We start from the raw sequence: 22,339 nt of genomic DNA, 5'->3' as shown, positions 1-22,339 counted from the left end.
ACAGATCTGTGGTTGCTACGCTCACCTTGCGCCTTGCTTGGCGGGTCATGCATGATGAGCGGTGCATTCTCAATTCCGATGAGATCACCGCAGATGAGGAGCCACCCTTGCGTCTTGTGTCATGGTTCATACACGACTGTTGCAGTCACGCTCGCAGCGACTCTCTCGCAACCACGCTCGCAGCCACTGAGAATAAGGCCACCCTCATACATGCCTTGGCCACGCTAATCATAACTTTGTGGTGTTTGTGTTGATCTCGAAAACATACTCTTGCGTAATATTTTTGTACAATATCTAGCACCCATAAACACATGCAAGTATTCAACTTGTTTCAGTTTCCTCCAAAATCTCAACTTATTTGATTGGCCACAGCATTATTCAGTATGAAAGAAGTGGCATAACATAGTCTGAACAAACAACGTATGCACAAGTAGCCAGCAAGCTATAGGCCTACAGGATGAGCAGAGTTGGTTGGATCAACAATGTTGAACGTGTGATTATGAGATATGTAACTCATGAGCTAGCAATGAAACTAATCAAAATTTTCAAAACAGAAATTCCGACTCTTTTACCCCTATATGATAGTCCCAATATATCTCCGCTATCACGGATATCCAGTTTTCAACTGATTATATTGCCATACAATACAAGAGTACATAAATAAGGGCTTTACAATAGTTTGGATACAAGCCCTTGGGGCTAAAATAAAAAAAATGTCGATATCCTAATCGTAGTAGCGAAGCTTGACAAATCTCCAATGCAAAGACATCCTTGAGTGTGGACAAAACAAACTACTATTCTCATCACCACTACTGGTCAAGAATTCTACACACCACCAGATGTGTGTAGCACATAGTTCACACCGATGAGCTTTAGTGGAGAATATAAAATAAGGGATCTGATGATCCTAATAGTTTGGCTGTAGTTTGCTGTTCTTAGCGTATGCAGAAAAAGCACAAGTAATACAATATATCTCTTCAAAACCAACCCATACACTCATTCTCACCATCCACTCCACATCTCATATCATCACGCTCACCTTCTCTAACAACACCCTCATTCTCTTAGTCTAAGCGACAAGGCGCACGGCCTCCTCATGCCCTTGTCTCAACAACCTCAAACCGGACCTATATTCAGGGGAGAGAAGAGGCACAAGAGAAGCTAAATTGCTGAAACAGATCACAAGAACCGATCCTAACCAATTAAAGAATCACGGCTATACATATAGTTTTAACTCTACGGAGTGTGTACACCTGTACCCACAAGTCCACCATGATCAGCGCATATCTATGGGTGAATGTCGCCCAAGAGCGATGCATAAGCTTGTTTTGATCTTCCATGAATGATATGATCCACTTCATAGCTTCACATGACCTTATCGGTTCATCAATCGTAGCCTTGCTTGCTCTTCACCATTGCCTTGGTCTATCGGCGCCAAGCCCTCCACTTGCGCTTCACCAGCCTCGATGGTCCACCGCACCCGAGTCTCTAGCTTGCCCTTCACTATTGCAACATGGTCCTTCGTAGAAGCCTCGTCTTGATCTTCTCTATCTAGGACACATGAGACTATGTCATGTCTCATATGCAATAAGTTACGCCATCCCTTCACTAGCCGAGCACTCATCACATGTCCAAGCCATCTCCTCACTGGCCTCTATTAGTTGCTCATGCTAGTGTACATGTGGACTAAGTATATGTTCCTCTCATATGAAACATGTTAGTCACTCAATTAAAAAAAATCGGGACTTTCACCGACTCCTCATGTGCAGCGCGCTACTTCCTCCTTTCATGGAATTCTCACTCGTTCCTTTCTCTCCCCGTCCCTACTTAACCCTAGTCGCTGCCTATCGGTGCACGATGGCCATCACGCCGTCACCAGCCACCAGACTCGGAGGGATAAGGGGCACCGCCAAGCACCATCTCACTATCTTGGCCGCAGCCCACAGCTGCGCATGCATGCGCTGGGAACCGTGGGCAGGGGCGTGGCCTTGCAAGGCTGGCTGCCTAGTGCCTAGCCGCCTGGGGCGTAGGCGCTGACCTGGATGGATGCGGCCACAAGCAGGGCCTCATTCATTGATCGTTCAGTCGTTCACCGTTGGCACTTGGCAGCAAGCTAGCAACCAAGCGCCTAACCTGAGGCCATTTTTAATCAGGTAAATCCCCCACATCTGAAGTCCATGCTCTATTTTAGCGTTGAACTTCCCAATCTAAAAATTCCAGGAATTATTAATTAATTAAGTCATTTTGTGTGTGTGTGTGTGTAGAGATGCACTTTGGAGAGGACCAAGACCTTAAAAAAATTTGTTTCTCATCATGGTCCTAGGCCAACTGTACAACCATTGTCAAAAACCAACCTTTTGTACAAGAACAACCAGAACAGAACGACTAGCGCCCGGACGTCCGACCGGACGGGGCATCCGGACGCCCGCGCCTATGCGGGGCCCGCGTTGGCCCGAGCGTCACCAGCATCAACAAAGAGAGGGAGGGGGCAACGGATGCCCAGCCGGCGCTAGAGGAGGAAGAAACACCGATGCGAGGCAGCATAAAAGCGAGGAGAGAGATGCAACATCCGATCTACTTTTAAAATATCCAGATGCAACACTTGCATCATACGTCTTAAGGCAGACGAAAAACTTGAAACATGCATATGAAAGACTTGCTGCAACACCAGATCCACTTTTGAAACATCCGGATGAAACACTTGCAAACATACGTCTGGAAAAACAGATGAAAGATTCGAAACATACACTTGAAACATACGGCTGTAGCCATTGCAACATGTGCAAAATCCCGATCTACTTTTGCAACATCAAGATGAAACACTTGCAACATCGAGATGAAACCATCTGAAACACTTAAAATATACGCTTGCAACATGTGTTTTCAATGCAATGTCATCTTATTGCTTGGACGAATGGAGGCTTGTCGTTGTGGAGCTCGACGTCTACGCGGAGGTCGATTGCGGCGCATGGTGCTCGTCGTGCGGACAGCAGCGCGAGCAACTCGTCGACGGGACGGCATCACACGAAGCTCATCCCCCCTTTGTCGGCTCGATGGAGAGGCGACCGCAGCTCGCCAGAGTGGTGGAGGCGGCCGCGGCCAGTGGGCCAGCCACGACGAGCACAGACGCGCGCGCGCAGGCAGCGCGGTGGAGGCGGACAGGAGCGAGAGAGGGTGCGTGCAGGAGAATTTTATTTTTTCGGCGAAGACACGATAGCGAGTGGGGTAGACTGCGTCCGTCCTCACGGGCGCCCATGTGGAATCATTATCGCAACTTCGCAACTAGAAGTTGCAGAACAAATAAAGTGGTCGTAAGAACTAGAAATAGTAGAAAACTAGCTAGCAATGCACAACGTGGTGATTTTCTCAATCTCAGGATCAGTCGGCTCGGTCCAGTCTCCATTAATATTTGGAGAAAAAAAAGGCAAAGAAGTTATTTGAAGTTTATTTAAGTTTTCCAATAGCAAAATTCAAAGAAAAAAACAAATATTTTGATGAAGAGAAAGCCATTCACCGTGCCTCGATTGGCAACACGTCAGTGTCCAAGTGGTGGCATGTTGGGCACCTTCCCCACCGTGTAGCCGCCGTCAACGACGAGGTTGTGGCCATTCACATACTTGGACTCGTCGGACGCCAGGTACAGCGCCGCCCTCGCCACGTCCTCCACTTCGAGCACCGGGCCCTCCATCTCGTTCATGTCCTTCTCCACGATCCGCCTACGCTCCTCGACGGTGACCCCGGGGAACCACTCGGCCATGGCGCCCATGACGAGCGGCGTGGGGATGTAAGTAGGCGAGATGGCGTTGACCCGCACGCCGGACCGCGCGAGCTCCCCAGCCACGGCGCGCACGAGGCCCAGCACGGCGGCCTTGGAGACGCTGTAGGGCGGGAACGCGACGCCGCCGAGCACCCCCGCGACGCTGGCCGTGCAGATGACGCTCCCCGCGCGGCGAGGCACCATGACGCGCGCGGCGTGCTTGACGCCCGCCACCGCCGCGCGGGCGTTCACCGCCATGACGCGGTCGAAATCGGCCAGGTCCAGCGCGGCCACGGGGACGGGTGTAAGGCAGCCGCTGACCCCGGCGTTGCTGAACATCACGTCGAGGCGGCCGTGGAGCGCCACAGCCAGGTCCACCGCCGCCGCGACCTGCGCCTCGTCCGCCACGTCGCAGCGGGTGTAGTGGCAGACAGCGGCGGGCGCGGCGGCGTCCGGGTCCGGGCCGCCGCGCAGCTCTGCGGCGACGGCGCGGCCCAGGTCGTCCTGAACGTCCGCGAGGATCACCTTGGCGCCGTGCCGGACGAACTCCACCGCCGTCGCCCTGCCGATGCCGCTCGCGCCGCCGGTGATCAGCGCCACCTTTCCAGCCAGCCTAGCGACGGATGGACGGACAAATAAATCAAACATGAGCGTGTCATGCGATCGAGACGAATGATTCCAGGAGGTGGCTAGCGCTACTATCTCGGTGAGATGGAGAACCTCTGTGGCGGTGGCGGTGGTGGCCCGGCCGCCGCGGAGAAGCAGCGACTGAGGTGGAAGGCGGGCGCGGCGGCTGGATCGGCCCGGATCTTCCCGCTGGCCCTGACAACACGCTGCACGGCTCGGAACATGCTGCAATAGCGCCCTACTAGCTCTACGGCCAGGTCCACCTCTGCTGTGGTTCAGTGTTGGGTCTTCAGCTTTGCCGGCCGGGTATAGCCCAACGGCCACGCACACGCAGCCAAGCTTAGAAGATAGCCCTGTTGCAGTCCGGCCGGTACAGAGTGGCCCTCAAGGTAGCTGTACCTGTATGTTCCCCGGCTCGATCCAGGCTGCCATTTGCATTAGACAAAGCTGCCGCGCGGGGACCGTGCGCACGCACAGGCACGACACACCGCACCGCACGGCACGCCACGGCCGATGGGTCATGTGTCAATGGGTGGGGGCGAGACAAGTCAGCGCGCGCGCGTCTATCCACACCAGCCTCTCGTTTTCTCAAAGAGATCAACCCGCTTCAGATCCCTGTTTTCTTCTGTTTTATTACCTTGTCTATGACGTAAGCGTTTTGTATTTGGTATGGAATGACTATGTCAACACTGTCTCAAATAATCAAATTCTTTTCCGCTATAAAGTAGTACATCCTAGGTCAACACCCGAGTTTGTTTGAAAAGTTTTTAAAAAATGAATTTTAAATTTGATAGCTTGTAATGAATACTCGGACGTCTGATCCGGGCGCTAGCGTCCTAACGGTGCCCAACAGGGAGGAAGCGAGCAGCCTAGCGCAGTCGGGCTCGTGAGCGAGCGCACCAGTAGTGGGTCCACTGCCGTCCTGGACGTCGCCCGTGCCGCCAGCCGCTTCCCACGCGCATCGCATGTGCAACACACGATCTAATTTTGAAATATCCAGATGCAACAATTGCAACATACAAAAAAAAGACAGATGAAACACTTGAAACAAGCGTCTGAAAAATATTTGAAAACCATTGCAAACATATGCAATATCCATATGAAAACACTTGAAAACATATGCTTACAACATGCATGTATATGCAACATCCCGTTCTACTTTTGTAACATCCAGATAAAACACTTGCAACATACGTTTGGAACAGATGAAATATTTGGAACATAAATTTGAAACATATGTGTATAACCATTACAATATGTGCAACATCCCGATCTACTTTTGCAACATCGATATATAACACTTGCAACATACCTCAGAAACATCTGAAACAATTGAAATATACTTTTGCAACATGCGTTAGTCAGGGGGACGTCAACGGACCAATGTACACCCAGCCGCAGGCGCAGGTGCAGGCCTCCCCTTCCTGCTGACGTGCGAGGTTGATGAGGGCGCAGGCCTCTCCAGGTGCATGCCTCCCCTGTCTCCTCTTCCGCAATGGGCGAGGTGGATTGAGGTGCGGCATGGAATGGTGCCGCAGACAGCGGAGCAGCCAGGGATGGGATGCGGGTGCGGTGCCACTGCGCTGGAGAAGGTCGCGGCGGGCGGGTGCGCTGCCTGCAGCGAGCGGCCTACGCAGCTACGCTGGAGAAGACGAGCGATTTTTTTGGAGATATGGAGTCGGATTGCGGGCGCGCTCTTAAGCAGCGAGCGGAGTGCTGGTGCGGAGCGTCCAGAGAAACGGACGCCCACGTCCTATCATTACCGATGAATATTTGGACCCATGAAATGACCTCAAGTAAGAATGTTGTCAACTATAATGGTATAGGTCTTATCAAATTCTACAATTTTGATATTAATTTTTATCTTCAACCAACTTTATATAAAAGAGTTAGAGTTCCTCTTATGGTAACTATTTACTAAAGATTATAACCTTTTCATATAACCATGATGTGCCACAACCATGGTAATAACAGCAAGGACGAAAGAGTTGAAGGGTTACTTCTATGTTCGTCCTATACTAGTTTGCTGTTGATAAAACTAGAACAAGATATTGCTACAATGATTGCCTACAGAAGGATGGATTCTCATCCTTTGTGTACGTACGCCGTATGCTTGAATTGCATTTTTTTTCTGAATCAGAGTATAGACACAAACACTTGTATATGCGCACTCACCCTGAAAACGTAGGCGCACACGTCTTACCCTATTATCACCTCCGCAAGACTAAGATTATCGAACCGATAGATCTCGAGATTAATGGAAAAATCATTACAAGCGCTTCGTTATCGAGAGTACGTCAGCTACACTGCAAGAATAATATCATTAAATCCCAAGCATAGGACTTAAACTTGGTGCCGGAAGAACATGTTCCTCCACAAGAAACCCAACCAACCAAGCTACGCTAAATTGATAAATGTTCTTTCTTTCTTTCTTTTTTTTGTGAAAAAATGTTCTTTCTTTCGCCGGACAAAGAATAACATGTAACTCAAATTTGTCATGCAGTGCACACCGCGTGTTATAAAGAAAAATGCAAGTGTGTGGAAACTGCAAAACAACATCGGCCTGAGCCATTGCTTTTTTTTTGTTATGAATTAGTTATGAACAAAATTTCTCAAAAAAACAAAAATCGCTCAAGTTTTTTTTTTTATCTCGCTCAGGTTTTTTCCTCCTTTTTCCGATGATACTGACCAAAATCTATATGAATACACGATGGTTTCTTCTTTCGGATGACAGTAGCCAAAATCTATATGAATACACGCAAGTGTTTGCAGTTAATGAGTCTAACTATAACCAATGAAAGACGATTGAACACAGAGCGCCAAATCACCAAGAGGACCGACGTGTGTTATAAAAAAACATAAATACAATTATATATATTTGTTTTAAAAAAACACAAGTACACAACTAAATATATTTTAGAAGACGCAACTATACAAGTTCAGGCCTAAATGTATGATACTGGGTACTTGCAGTTTTGCACACTTTATCTGGAACCTGTTCGTAATAAAAAGCATGAAGAGGGAAAGATGCAGGGTTGCATACAGAGCCATGTAAACCCAGAAGGCCAGAAGCAAGAGCAAGAGTGCAGGACAAAACTGTAAAGACCTTCAAAAGTTGTACAAACGGGAAAAAAAAAACGTAAGCCTGAAACTGGAAGAACTGAAGAAGTGCATAAGCCTGCAAGCCTGAAGGACCTGTTTGTAACATGTCCGAGGTCCAGGAGGATCTACCTATAAGCAGGCAGGGACCTGTTTGTAACACATCCAGGCAGGGACCGGGGCGCAAAAAACTGGAAGAAGTGCGTAAGCCTGCAAGCCTGAAGGACCTGTTTGTAACACATCGAAGGACGAGGAGGATCTATCTGTAAGCAGGCAGGGATCTGTTTGTAACACCATCCAAGGACCAGGAGAACCTATCTGTAAGAAGACAGGGACCGGCGCGTAAAATCTCAAAAAATTTGGACCATTTCTCGATTTGTACGTGTCATCCTTGTGCAGGACTGCAGGGGCCATGCTAATCTTCCCCGTATTGTTTCAATTTTATGGGAGGTCTCCGGAGAGACGACGCAGCTGGTGCGCTCGGGACTATAAGCTGGTGTTTGCGTTGCTGCGCTGCGCTTCCGAGGTGGTGCTAAACAACGTCATCCCCTCCTGTTCGGCTCCGCGCCGCGCCCTCTCGCATCGTATCGCAACGCAGGGGCCCGAGCGGAGGCGTCCGTGGGCTGGTTTGTTTCCTGCGGCCCGTTCACTAGAGACACATGGGCCGCTTTGTTGTTCTGCCTTGCCTCGTGTTTGGAGTTTTCTTTCTTTTTTTCCCCTTTTGTAACCTTGTAATAGAAGTACGTACTAAGTACGCATACAAGTTAGGGCAAGGAAAATGCAGAGTATGTATATGTACTAAGTTGAGCTTAGTTTAAAATCTAGTGCGATAAGCTTTAGTTTATTTAGTTTCAGTATGTATGTACTGGTATGTATGTAATCGCGAGGACGTACGTATATACGGCGATCCAATGACCCAGCCTGGGTTCACCTCGTGCACATCCATGTCCTTAAACCTGGCTTGATCCGCTTGCTTTTTTATTCGAAATAGTATTTTTTCCTCACGATATTTCGTCCGAAACCGTGTTTTTCATCCACTTTCTTAAAAAAAAAAAAAAAAACCCTCCCGCGGGTTGTTGCACGCTTGCCGCAATGGAGCCGAGGTGACTGCACGCAAATCAGGGAGAGGTGAAATCAATCAGAACATGTGCTCTGATGCTCCAATTTTGCTGGGTGCACGCTAGACTCTACCAAGAGGTTTAGTCCTGCTTCAGTTTTTTTTTTCACTGGGCGCACACGTGACATGGCCAGCGAGCGCGGGGGCGGCGCACTCGTTGCACGCACTGTGGCGTCACACACCACCATATCCTCTCACGTTAGATGACATGTAGCGGCAGAATCTTATGAGACCAGAAAAAAAAACGTTAATAGATCTAGATCTAGGTGAGAGGGGGGGGGGGGGGGGGGGGGTTTAAAGACCCACAGCGCAATTTATTCTTACAAAATATATATAGTATCAAGCGACTATCCATTTATATGAATATTACATGATGGTCCAGCGCGCCCAGGGGCGGGCGGGACAGCGAACCCACGACCCCGGCGTTCCAGAAGGCGACGTCCAGCGCGCCGTGCCGCGCCACGGCCAGGTCCACGGCGGCGGACACCTGGGCCTCGTCCGTGACGTCGCAGCAGGTGTAGGAGGCTGCGGACGCGCCCAGCTCCGAGGCCAGCGCGCGGCCCTGGTCGTCCTGGACGTCCGCTAGGACCACCTTCGCGCCGTGGCGGACGAACTCCCGCGCCGTCGCCGCACCGATCCCGCTCGCGGCGCCCGTGATCAGGGTCACCTTCCCGGCCAGCCTTTGCGAGTCATCTGCTGCGGCCGTGGAGAAGCGGCCGGCGCCAACGACGCCGACGCCGGGCAGCAGGGCCACCGGCGCCGCAGCTCGGCTCTTTCCCTGCCTGCGATAGAGATGGGTTAGGTACATCATATCACACTGAACGAATTGAAGAACCCAATGCATGCAAAAACGAATAAAAAAGGAAGCAACGTGCTTGTTGCTAGCTAGCTGTGGATCAATCCAAAGAACAAACAATGCAAGTTGAGGCCGATCAAACTCATATATACCTGAGGGCGTGCTGCACTACTGCTCTGAACAACATCTTGATATAAAAGGAGGTACCTAGCTAGCTCTGCCGTACGTGCAACTCCGATCGATCCCCTGATCGATGAACAGCTAGCTTTTAAAGTAGTACAGTAATGGATCTGCGGCGGCGGCGACCGGCGACCAGGGCGTCGGCTTTTAAAGTCGTCGTGCGCCTCCCTCTCCCTCCCCACCAGTCGGAGCTGCTGCCACTGCACAGGATCGATCTGTAGAGTGCCTGCCGTGCCGTGTGTTACATCCATGTGCCTACTCCAGCTGGGCGGCGCCGGCAGACGCAGACAGCGACGGGACGCCACGTAGTACTACGTCCTTGTTTCCCACCTGGGCGACCCCACCAGCTCATCCATCATGCATATGGCCACTTGCATTGATTCCCTGTGGAGTGTGGACTGCGTGCCGACGCGCGCAAGGCAAAAACGAACCGAACCACAGGCATGCATGTCGTCGCCCGCGCGCGTTCGTCACCGTCCCTTATCTCCTGCTGGCTGCTGCTACTTAACACTGTGGACTTTCTCCACAAACGGCTTGCGTGCATTGGTCGGCTGCTTGCTTGTGCTCCTCGGGCGTTCGTCTCCGGCGGCGGCGCCCTGCTGGCTGGCCGGCCCGGCCGGTACCATCGATCAGTACACGTCCACACCGACCGACGCAAGCTCCGGCGCCGGTCCCAACTCACAAGCGGCCAGCTGACTTTCTCAGTGCATGTGCTCGTGATGCGCGCGTGGCTATTTATGTAACATAACATGTATTAAAAATTAAAGATGCTACACTGTACATGTTGTGCAGATCAAAACTTCAGAAGTCGTGTGGCCTCGTGGAGCTAAACCCCATATATTACTGCCCTCTTGGATCGCCGAAACAATGTATAATAGAGTGGATTAGATATAATATTAGCGTATCGATCGGATTATTATCAATTTGTTTGGATCGCAATACAGACGAGTCAGATTATCATTTCGATTAATTGCTTCATTATCGTGTGATCTCGATCGCTACATGCTCTCTCTCAATTAAATCAAAGGATCAAATTTAGGCCAAAATTGCAAAGTTAAGAGAAAACCGATCCGGTCCGGCCAGACCGGTTTATGCTGCTGACTGTCACTACTACAGAATGGACTTGTTGTCCCGGGCGGTAACAGCCTTTAGTCCCGGTTACCGCGCCGGGACAACGATCCCGGGACTAAGGTGGAACCTTCAGTCCCGGGTCATCCAGCCGGGACTAAAGAGGGACCTTTAGTCCCGGTTGGTAACACCAACCGGGACTAAAGGCCCTCCAGCCGAGCAAACCTGGCGCACCCTTTAGTCCCGGTTTGTAACACCAACCGGGACTAACGGTTCACCCTTTAGTCCCGGTTGGTAACCCCAACCGGGACTAAAGGTTCTTTTTCTTTTTCTTTTTTTTTTGTTTAATTTGTTTTCAGTTCAGTTACATCATTGGGCAGGGACCTTACCAACCGGGACTAAAGGGTCCTTTAGTCCCGGGGGCAAAAAAATGCCGAGGCTAATGCCAAATTAGGACATCGTTCTAAAGTCTGTTCTCTAGTAGTGTGTGTGGCAATAGAAGAAACCAGACTAGCCAGACTGGTTTTGACTGGGTGCCCGTGGGCGGACGGGGAAACCAGCCTAATAAGCCGAGAAGATCGAGCCCTAACTGTTGTGTGATCAAAATCTGCGTCAACAAAAATCATAAGCCATCTAAATCAAACTTGTACGTTGAATCTTTATGAACGAAATTTATCAAATATATATATATATATATATATATATATATATATATATATATATATATATATATATACTATATCTAATAAACACAATATGAAGAGAATATTTCATTGTGTAACTAACAAGTTACATCGTGTCTAATGTGGCAGACGTTTGTGCGTTTTCGAGGCGCTGGCTCCAAGTGTTCCAGTGTGAATTCACCTAGCAGGCGGCAGCCACAACAAATTAAACTACAAAAATATATGCTGCATATATATCGAAACGGGTGGCTGCTGAACCTTCTAGTAAATAAACGAGCTGAGAGCGTTTTCAGGCTGTCATCTATCATCCATCAGAAAATATCTCCAATGTAACAGGTCCGGTCCTGTATCATGCATATCGTCTGACGATCCAGACATGAATCTGTGAGTTCGGCATGACTATAGTGTGGATTTCTCCCTACTGTAGAAGTGAAGCACGTACAGCCGTGCCATTAGTAGCCTTTGATTGTATGCTTTCACTTTCAGAGCTGTCCGTCATTTCTCTTGTTTCCACGGTTTAATTTGTCTCCCACTTCTTCATGTCTCTTTCTTGAACGACGTACGCTTAACACTTATCCACCAGATCGAGAAGGGTTTATCTCTACAATTCGTATACAACGTCGTCTCTGATATCTCTAGCTAGCTAACAACTGTACACTGGCCATGCATCCGATCCATTCCCTCTTAGGTTTTGTTTGTTTGGGGGCCAAAAGGCCTGTAATCCGCAAATAAGTTCCTTTGCTTGGCGTTTGGTTAATTGGACCGAACTGCAATCAATCACACGGCGAATGGATACCAGTCCATACAACTTCACCACCGAGCGCTATCTGATTCCTCAGCTCCCGGCCGTCGGCATTTAATAAGAAGCCAACCAAACAAATCTTGTCTTCTCTTGCACCATAACAGATCTCACTGTTACTCGTTTAGGTTAACGTTCATGTTCCAACTGCAGAACCAAACAACACCTTAGTCGTAGCGAGAGCGAAAGGAACGATTATGACTGAAGCTGAAGTCTGCGGCCGTGGAGAAGCGGCGGGCAGCGGCGCCGTCTCCAATATGGCTCTTTCCCTGCATGCTGCGACACATGCATTCGAGAGAAAGAGAGCGTGAGTACGTTTGCTCTCAAGGCTAGAACTCTAGCTCTGAAAATTCTAGATCTCGGAATTGAAGGCATGTTAAATTGTTAAGTGCTCTCGAAAAACTAAAGTTGTATCAAATAGGCCCTAAATATTGTCGATAAAGAAGAACTTGTCTAGTCCGATACAAGAACGGAAAAGAGGGAGACAACATATAAGGGTGCTGGCAAGTTATAGGGGATCGTCGCTGCAAGAACGAATAGGAATGGTAAGTAAAAAAAAAATGTTAGCTGAATCTTTTGATCAAGTTGACAACATAAGGTTTGACAGGCCGCCCGGGCCGGGCACCGACACCGTCCGGACTCCGGACGCCGGCATTGCATTGTTGTTCACTATTCAGTTGGAACGGTCGCCTGATTGATCATGCATGCACATTCGAATATTCGATTACGAGCGCACGATGCAAGTGCGTGTGTCCAAAACGCCCCCGCGGCCCGGTACAAACATACGTACGTGCATTATTATGCTTGTTGTCGTACTTACTCCTACTGGCGGAGGCAAAGGGAGGGGCCAGCAGGGGCCATGGCCCCCCTAACAATACAAACTTTTTTTATAATCAGCCTGTTCGCTTGTTGGTTTCAGCCAGCCCAAACTAACCAGCCAACAGTGTTTTCCTCTCACAACAAACCAGCACCAGCCAGCCCAAACCAGTCCAGAAACCAACCAGCGAACATGCCGAATATATATAGAGAGAGAGTTTAATAGTGTATGTTTATATTAAAAGGGTATAATAAATAAAATCTTGTTATATGTCTACTAATATCCTTAGACAACAAAATTGAATAGAATACAATTACAACAAAATATTTTTATGTATCTAAATTTGTTTGTCTATCATATTAGGATATACATATCTATTGAAATTTTTGGTTTTACTATAAATATCTTTTTATTGTGAGTCGCATTATAGATGTAGACGCTCACATGCATGCACGCACACTCACTTCTGCGAACAAGCACACATCCCCTACTCCACTATGAGCACTTCGAAATACTGAGACGGTAGATTTCAAAATTTTTTAGTCATCACATGCACGATGTTGTCGATAGAACGGTCACTTACCACGGGTATAAGCATATCCAAAATACTAAGCTGTTAGATTTTACTATTCATGAGTCATCATATATGTCCAAATGTCAACTGACACGGTCGTCTACCACGGGAAAAATAACAAGCATGTTAAATCATCAATTACTGAAATAAATTTAGAAAACTAGAGCTTAACCCCAGAGAAGAAAAAAAATAAACAATTAAGTTGGCTCGACAGCCCAGACCATATATACAACGCCCGGCCGGCCAGTCAGCAAGTCCCTTGCTACATACAGTACCTAGCTATACTGCGCATCATAATCCATTCACGTACAGTGACAACGACAACGGGCAGTTCAGTTCTTCCTACGTGCAATGCAAAAGCATGCACGTACACCATCTGCATATACGTTTCATGTTTGTGCCGTGGGCTGCCATGCATATATTGATTAATCGACCACTTTTATTTATAATATTATTATCTCTTATTTTGTTTTTGAGGGGAATCTTATTTATTCATTTAAAAACGTGAAAAGAAAAAAAAAACAAGCACGAGACAAGGCGGTACAACAAAGAGGCCCATATGTCTCCACTGAGCGGGCCGCTGGAAACAAACCAGCCCACGGACTGGCCGCGCGGAACGCCTCCGCTCTGGCCCCTGCGTTGCGATGCGAGAGGGCGCGGCGCGGAGCCGGAGCAAGAGGGGGCGACGTTGTTTAGCACCACCTCGGAAGCGCAGCGCAGCAACGCAAACACCAGCTTATAGTCCCGAGCGCACCAGCTGCATCGTCTCTCCGGAGACATCCGATGAAACTGGAACATACAGGAACATTAGCATGCCCCTGTGCAAGGATGACACGCGTAAATCGAGAAATGGTCCAAATTTTTTTGAGATTTTGCGTGCCAGTCCCTGCCTGCTTACAGATAGGTCCTCCTAGTGCTTGGATGTGTTACAACCAGGTCCTTAAGATTTTACGCGCTGGTCCCTGCCTTGAGATTTTGCGCGCCGGTCCCTGCCTGCTTACAGATAGGTCCTCCTGGTGCTTGGATGTGTTACAACCAGGTCCTTGAGATTTTACGCGCTGGTCCCTGCCTGCTTACAGATAGGTCCTCCTGCTCCTTGGATGTGTTATAAACAGGTGCTTCGGGTCATTCGGCCTTGTAGGCTGCTTACAGATAGGTCCTCCTGGTCCTCAGATGTCTTACAAACAGGTCCTTCGGCCTTGCAGGCCTTTCCTTTGTTCTTGGCTCTGTTGTTGCCTCCTTACATATAGGTCCTTCGGGCCTGCAGGATTTTGTGCACAGCACAGCTAGCTTCTTGGAGGGCAGTCAGGATTAAATTTGTACTTGTACTCCAACGTTTAACCTCTTGCTTTTTACAAACAGGTTCTAGATAAACAGTGTGTTACCCCGTATCAAACCATTAGGATTTAACTTGTGTAATTGTGTTATGTTTTTTTTTAATCTTTGGTGATTTGGTGCTTTCAGGCGTGTGTTCAATCGTCCTTCATTGCTTAGATTCATTAACAAGGCCAAGCCGATAAAATTTGGGGCCCTATATACCGAACTTTAAAATGTGGCCTTATCTCTTGATAATTAAATAAGATTATAATAATTACAAATTCTCCATGAATATCTTACACATGTATTAATCTCTTGGAACATTATACGTAACTGTTATACATGAAGGATAATTATATAGTTCATATAATGATTGTTTGGAAAAAAACATTAGTTGATGTAATGTTATGACGGATAGTAGACACTAGTAGAGAAATGGGTTGTAGTCCCGTTTGGGAACTGGCTTTAGTCCCGGTTTCCCAACCGGGACTATGAATCCGGGACTAAAGGTCCTAGCCTTTAGTCCCGGGTCACATAACCGAGACTAAAAGTCCATCCTCAGAAGAAAAATAAACGAAATTATAGGGAGACCTCTCTTGCGATGTGTGAGATTCGAACCCAGGACCTCTTTCCTCGCGCATAAACTCCTTAACAATTCAGCTGTACACCACATGTGACAGGGTCCTGGATACTCTCCTTTTGAATTGACCTGTGGGGTACCTTTAGTCCCGGGTGGGAGACCTTTAATTCAGGGTTGGTGATACCAACCGAGACTAAAAGGTCACCCTTTAGTCCCGATTGGTATTACCAACCGGGACTAAAGGTTGAAGGACCTTTAGTCTGGGTTGGTAACACCAACCGGGACTAAAGGTGGCCTGCTGCGAAAGCGTGACAGGACAGGAGCCTTTAGTCCCTGTTGGTAGCTCCAACCGAGACTAATTCTTCCTTTACTCCCGGACGCAAAAAATACCGAGACTAAAGCCCAAAATCAAAACGGATAAAATGTCATTTCCCTACTAGTGAGAATAATTCAAAACTGAACAAAAAGATTAAAATGACCTAGTAATAGTCACCGGCTCTAGACGTATAGGTCTTGCTCTGTATTCCAGACTCATGTTATATCTACAAGTGTTCAGTGCATACATCGATCATGCATGGAAGTTAACGCTATGGGCTTGAATTTATCCATGATCCCCTAGTTAGGCCTAGGTGGTAGTCATTAGGAGTGTGCTCCCTCCGTCCACAAAAGAATGCAATTCTCATATTTCGAGAAGTCAGATACTTTGAAGTTTGACTAAAATTATATGAAAAACTAATAATACTCATGGAACAAAATAAACACCATTAGACTACTTATAGAATATATTTTCATAATAATTTTATTTAGAAACATAAATGCTAATATTATTTACTTTAAATTTGGTCAAACTTTAGCTAGTTTGACTGGCACGATTCCTATAATTGCATTCTTTCCTAGACAGAGGGAATAGTTTGCAGGCACCTGATAGCAAACAATAGACTATAGTAGTGATGGCTGATAATAGCTGATGTATCGTAAATGCTTGCACACGGTCGTCGGTCCCATCCGCACGTTGTCTTACTAGGCCTACGCAGCGGACAAGCCCAACAGGAGTGCTCATCTCTATGTTTCTTCTACCTCCAAAATCTTTCCCCACTCGCACTCGCATCGGGGTTGCGGCCTCACCACGCATCCGCCCGCCCCGCCCCGCCCCGCCCCCCTTCTCCCATCGCGCCATACCCTTCCTTCCACCGCGCCGCACCCCATCACTGGCCGTGCCGCGCCCCAGCCCCACGAGTGGACAGCGCGGGACGACTGCGGTCGAGCAGCAGCGGCGCTGGAATAGCAGCAGCGGGGGTTGCACCGACGGGGCGAGCCTAGGCCGCGGTAGAATAGCAGGAGGAGCGATGGGCCACGCCGAGGGCGTGAGCGCGTGGAGCGATGTCCCCGTGACCCGAGCTTGCTAGCTATCGCAGTTCCCCACCAGGTAGACCGTAGCAGCCAACAACGCCGTGTTGCAAGTGTTTGAGGCGTTTCAGGCTTATGTTTCAAGTGTTTTATCTGCATGTTGCAAAAGTATATCTCAGATGTTGCAATGACAATATACGCATGTTACAAGCGTATGTTTTCAAGTGTTTCAGATGTATGTTTCAAGTGTTTCATCTGGATGTTGCAAAAAGTAGACCGCGATGTTGCATATACATGCTTGTTGCAAGAGTACATTTTCAAGTGTTTCAGGTGTTTCATATGTATGTTGCAAGTGTTTTATCTGGATATTGTATATGTTTTGCAATGGCTACACATGTGTTTTTCAAGTGTTTCAGACGTATCTTACAAGTGTTTCAGTGGTTTCGGACGTACGTTGTAAGTGTTTCATCTAGGTGTTGCAAAAGTAGATCTAGGGTTGCACATGTTGCAACGGAACCCACCTATTACAGCCGCCTGCTGTAGTTGCTGGGGCACCATGCATGCGCATGGGAAGCGAAGGGGGATGGAGGCAGGGGCGCGCGCGTGGGTAGTCCTAGGCGCGTGAAACGGGAGTTCCCAGGCGCATGAAATGGGAGTTGCTAGGGTGTCGTGCATGCACCGGGCGCGGGAAGTGAAAGGGAATGGGAGTGCGGCCCCGCGTGCATGCGGACGTGGGAAGTAGAGGGGGTGCAGGTGTCCGAACAGGAGGCGCGGAGGTTCCTGCGTGTTCGCGACACACGTGAAATGGAGTAGCAGCGTCGGCGTTCGGACGTCCGGACACTAGCCACACCCTTGATATATCCATCAGGATTGGGGGCCCCTAAAAATTATGGGCCCTGTACCCATGCACTTGCTGATGCCCTTGGCTCCGTCCTGTTCATTAACAAGAAGCACTTGCGTTTATATATATATATATATATATATATATATATATATATATATATATATATATATATATATATATATATATATATATATATATATATATATGGCTAGCATCATCTCGAAGGACGAACTATCCTCAGTATTTTTTTCACTCTCAACCGAGTGATTTTGGTCCATCCTTCAACCGAATTCTAGGCTGTTGGATCTTACACGTGTGAAAGGTCCTAATGGCTAGAGGGGGGGTGAATAGCCTAATAAAAATTTCTACAACACCACTTAACTAAATGGTTAGACAATTATGAGGCGAAGCGAGTGTTGCGCTAGCCTACTCAAAATGCAAGCCACCTACCACAATTCTAGTTTAGATAGTGTCAATTCACACAAGAGCAATGACACTACCCTATGTTAGTGTGCTCTCAAAGGCTAACTAAAGAGCCACACCAACCAAGCATGCAAGCTCTCACAACTAGCTACACTAAAGAGCTTGTCAACTAGTTTGCGGTAAAGTAAAGAGAGTGATTAAGAGGGTTATACCGCCGTGTAGATGAATGAACCAATCAATCACGAAGATGAATAACAATGATGACCAATCACCTCGGAATCAATGATGAAGACAATGATTTTTTACCGAGGTTCACTTGCTTGCCGGCAAGCTAGTCCTCGTTGTGGCGATTCACTCACTTGGAGGTTCACGCGCTAATTGGCTTCACACGCCAAACCCTCAATAGGGTGCCGCACAACCAACACAAGATGAGGATCACACAAGCCACGAGCAATCCACTAGAGTACCTTTTGGCGCTCCGCCGGGGAAAGGTCAAGAACCCCTCACAATCACCACGATCGGAGCCGGAGACAATCACCACCTCCGCTCGACGATCCTTGCTGCTCCAAGCCGTCTAGGTGGCGGCAACCACCAAGAGTAACAAGAGAAATCCGCAGCAAAACACGAACACCAAGTGCCTCTAGATGCAATCACTCAAGCAATGCACTTGGATCACTCCCAATCTCACTATGATGATGAATCAATGATGTAGATGAGTGGGAGTCCTTTGGCTAGGCTCACAAGGTTGCTATGTCAATGAAAATGTGCAAGAGCTGTCCCCTTGAGCCGGCCATGGGGCTATAAATAGAGCCCCCATCAAATAGAGCCGTTATACCCCTTCACTGGGCAAAACGCGTTCTGACCGGACGCTCCAGTCGTGTTGACCGGACGCTGGACCCCAGCGTCCGGTCGCTCGCAGACGACCACGTGTCCTGATTCCAACGGTCACTTGACCTGACCGGACGCTCCGGTATGAACTGACCGGACGCTGAAGGCCCAGCGTCCGGTCGTTTCCAGTAAGCTCCCGAGCATGACCGGACGCGTCCGGTCGAATGCGATCGGACGCAGCCAGCGTCCGGTCACATTCCAGCTACTGTGACACCGTACGTCAGCGCGACCGGACGCAGCCTGCCAGCGTCCGGTGCATTCAGATCTAGCGTCCGGTCAGTTGACCGACGCTGGCATCTTTGCGACCAACTCGTTTTCACTTCTAACTTCTTCACCCTTGCTCCAATGAGCCAATCACCAAGAATTTTGCATCCGGCGCAATAGAAAATAGACATTTCATTTTTCCAAAAGCGCCGAATCCCGCCTCGCAAGCTCGGCGGGAGGGAGAGAGGGACCCAAACCCATCTCAACCCTGCAAGCACCTTGTGCACAAGTGTTAGCATACTTTCACAAATATTATCAAGGGTGTTAGCACTCCACTAGATCCTAAATGCATATGCAATAAGTTAGAGCATCTAGTGGCACTTTGATAACCGCATTCCGATACGAGTTTCACCCCTCTTAATAGTACGGCTATCAAACCTAAATGTGATCACACTCTCTAAGTGTCTTGATCACCAAAACAAAATAGCTCCTATGGTTTATACCTTTGCTTTGAGCTTTTTGTTTTTCTCTTTCTTCTCTTCAAGTTTAAGCCCTTGATCATCTCCATGCTATCACCATTGTCATGCTATGATCTTCATTAGCTTCTTCTACTTGAAGTGTGCTACCTATGTCATGATCACTTGATAAACTAGGTTAGCACTTAGGGTTTCATCAATTCACCAAAACCAAACTAGAGCTTTCAACGTGTCGGCATCTGCTCGGGCTCCTTCGCCGCTCCTCTGCCACCGCCCCAAGGCCGCTCCTCTGCTCGGGCGGGCGCGCGCTCCTTTGCCGCCGCTCCAGGCTGCCGCCGTCGCCCCGACGCGGACGTCCCCGACGGGTAGGCCGCCGCCGCCGCCCTAGTGCAGACGCGGGTGGAGCGTCCCGGGCGGGCGTCCCCAGCGCGGGTGTCCCCAGTGCGGGCGCCGCCGTCCTCTTCTTTCTATCCCTTTTCTGCTGCTGGAAGACGAGATGTGCTCTCGGGTGTCTGTTCTTCTTTGCTCTCTCTCTGTTCTTCTATTTGTAAATTTATATATTTATGAACAATTTGATGATATTTGTGAATAATTTGACATATATTTCTCTGGTATCTAAAATCCATAGATTTTTTTTTTTGAAAATTTGGCTTATATTTGTCTGAGATCTTAGGTTATTCTCAAATTACACCACTTTGTCCTATAAATTACACCGAAGAAATTAGTGTAAATATAGTAATAGAAGAGTGTAAATATAGCTAGATGATAGCGTAAGTGCATGAAAAATGCAGTTAACAGGGAGAGCCAAATCAACTAAATGTCACCTAGACAGATCTTCTTCTTTTTGCCTTCAAAAAATTTCTATGCCATTTTGCGTTTTCCACACACTTGCATCTTTCTTTTATAACAGGTGGTGTGTAAAGCTTGCACACCGGGGCAGTTCTCTCTTGCCATATTTATATTTCATCACAGCTATTTTTTCATTCCATCCGATTGGCTTCTGTGTTCAATGACCATATTTATATTTCATCACATATATATTTGATATTTGCAAGAAGAATCATTATTCCATCCGGTTGGCTCCTGTATTATTTGGCTTTCTGACCTGAATACACACACCAGCTGATGTTTATTAAGACGCAGACAGACACAGTTAGATTTGCCTGCTGGAGCAGGCCGGTTTACTGGTTCGAAGACTTCCTAAAAAAAAAAGGTTTACAAGCGATATATAAAACAAGGGCAGACTAGAAATAATATAAAATATTTATAAAAGGGGGCATTCCGAGAATCGAACTCGGGACCTCTCGCACCCAAAGCGAGAATCATACCACTAGACCAAATGCCCTGTTATGATGATACGGTAGTTTAATTATTAATATAGGAATCTTCTACATAGTGCCTCGATTTCTGTATCTTCTACTCCCACAGCCCACTCGTTCAGTGCTATTGAATTTTTTCGCTGGTCATGCCCTGTGCTTCTCTCGACTGCAGGTATTGTGAGCTTTGACTCATTAGCATAGCACAGCGTCTGCTCAGCAGGCTGCCGTGTGAATGCCAGACACAACACAAGACAGGTAGGTAGGGTACTCTGGTAAGGTGCTCAAACCTTAATTAAGAAGGTAAAGCTAGGAAGTAGGGGAGGATAAAATATCTGGCGAAACTGATTTAATCAAGAAACAGTTAACTGAAATTTCATGGTTTATTCTGTGAATGTTTTGGCATTATTTATTTGGTGATTAGTGATTTATAATTCATCTTTGTGGGTGGCGTTGATCGGATGAGCCGAACCGAAATAACCGAATTTCTTCGTGACTATATTATAATTCATCTTTGTGGGTGACTATATTATATTAATATTAAACATTAAAATTGTGTCCATTTTTGTGCATCTCTATATATATCTCTATCTGAACATAATTTCTTGTTGGGTGCTTTCTAATGCAACTACTATGTTGTTGGGTGGTCCTATGCCGAGCTAGCTAGCTACGTAGTACCGTGTGCAGTAGCCATAGTACGTACGTTACGTCTTGAAGAGGAGGACATTGGAAAAATCGCCGGCCAGCCGGCGGCCAAGAAAAGGCGGCGGTGGCGTGGTGTGGCGTCCGGCCTGTATCTGTACGTACGCACGCAGTACTACGAGGGAAGGGAGTGTGGCGACCCATATCGATCCATCACCATCAAAGGACCTTCACAAGTTGGTCATGGAAGAAAATACGCATAACTTATGGAGTCGTCGAAAGGGACGTCCAGACAGACGCGGCGCGTGCATGCAGCCACTAGCCAGCTGATGAAAAGGCTACTGCAGCTTCTACCTTCTAGAAGGGGTGCTAACTCGCCGGCCTGTCTTGCATTGGGTGTGAGTGTGACATTGGGTTGGGTCAGCGCTTCTAGGGCCTTGTTCACTTTGTAAATTTTTTTGAACTCGATGAATAGTACCACTTTCGTCTTATTTGGTAAATATTATCCAATCGTGGACCAACTAGGCTCAAAAGATTCATCTCGTGATTTTCAACTAAACTTGTGTAATTAGTTATTTTTTTACCTACATTTAATACTCTATGCAAGCGGCTAAAAATTAATGTGATAAGAGAGAGTGAAAAAACTTAGAATTTAGGATGACATCTAAACAAGGCCCAGATAAAAGCCGGCGCAGACACGCACACCTAGCTGGTCAGCTAGCAGGTCTGGGCCGGTCCTAGTGCTTTAGCTTTTCTGTCTCTCTTTTTTTGACAATATATTTTTT

The 22,339-nt window shown here is 47.7% G+C and overlaps 2 protein-coding genes, 2 non-coding genes and 1 pseudogene across 5 annotated transcripts; 1 reads left to right on the top strand and 4 right to left on the bottom strand.

Moving 5' to 3' along the window:
• Nucleotides 1–3,134: 3,134 nt before the first annotated feature.
• LOC136552873 (momilactone A synthase-like) lies at nucleotides 3,135–4,989 on the bottom strand. Of its 2 annotated transcripts, XM_066544446.1 has the most exons (3): nucleotides 4,478–4,989; nucleotides 3,520–4,370; nucleotides 3,135–3,274 (listed from the first exon to the last, which is right to left on the bottom strand). In XM_066544446.1, exons 1-2 carry the CDS (start codon nucleotides 4,606–4,608, stop codon nucleotides 3,536–3,538), a joined length of 966 nt encoding a protein of 321 aa, XP_066400543.1. In that variant the 5' UTR covers nucleotides 4,609–4,989; the 3' UTR covers nucleotides 3,135–3,274; nucleotides 3,520–3,535. The 2 variants fall into 2 exon arrangements, with proteins under 2 accessions (XP_066400543.1, XP_066400542.1); XM_066544445.1 differs by lacking the exon at nucleotides 3,135–3,274 and having other exon boundaries at nucleotides 3,431–4,370.
• Nucleotides 4,990–7,313: 2,324 nt separating this feature from the next.
• LOC136549211 (momilactone A synthase-like) lies at nucleotides 7,314–9,707 on the bottom strand. The gene is made up of 4 exons (XM_066540471.1): nucleotides 9,549–9,707; nucleotides 8,971–9,382; nucleotides 7,428–7,490; nucleotides 7,314–7,379 (listed from the first exon to the last, which is right to left on the bottom strand). The coding sequence occupies exons 1-4, from the start codon at nucleotides 9,581–9,583 to the stop codon at nucleotides 7,314–7,316; spliced, it is 576 nt and encodes a 191-aa protein (XP_066396568.1). The 5' UTR covers nucleotides 9,584–9,707.
• Nucleotides 7,837–7,947, bottom strand: LOC136553018 (U6 spliceosomal RNA; annotated as a pseudogene).
• Nucleotides 9,708–14,281: 4,574 nt separating the features above from the next.
• On the top strand, nucleotides 14,282–14,381 carry LOC136553030 (U6 spliceosomal RNA). The gene has a single exon (XR_010782936.1). It is a non-coding gene; the product is annotated as a U6 spliceosomal RNA (small nuclear RNA).
• Nucleotides 14,382–20,869: 6,488 nt separating this feature from the next.
• Nucleotides 20,870–20,941, bottom strand: TRNAP-UGG (transfer RNA proline (anticodon UGG)). Its single transcript has one exon. It is a non-coding gene; the product is annotated as a tRNA-Pro (tRNA).
• Between the last annotated feature and the right edge of the window lie 1,398 nt (nucleotides 20,942–22,339).

Source organism: Miscanthus floridulus, chromosome 4, assembly GCF_019320115.1.
Source record: "Miscanthus floridulus cultivar M001 chromosome 4, ASM1932011v1, whole genome shotgun sequence".
NCBI classification, from domain to species: Eukaryota; Viridiplantae; Streptophyta; class Magnoliopsida; order Poales; family Poaceae; genus Miscanthus; species Miscanthus floridulus.
Note: the sequence above shows the minus strand (reverse complement) of the source record. Positions and strands in the feature narration are given on the sequence as shown.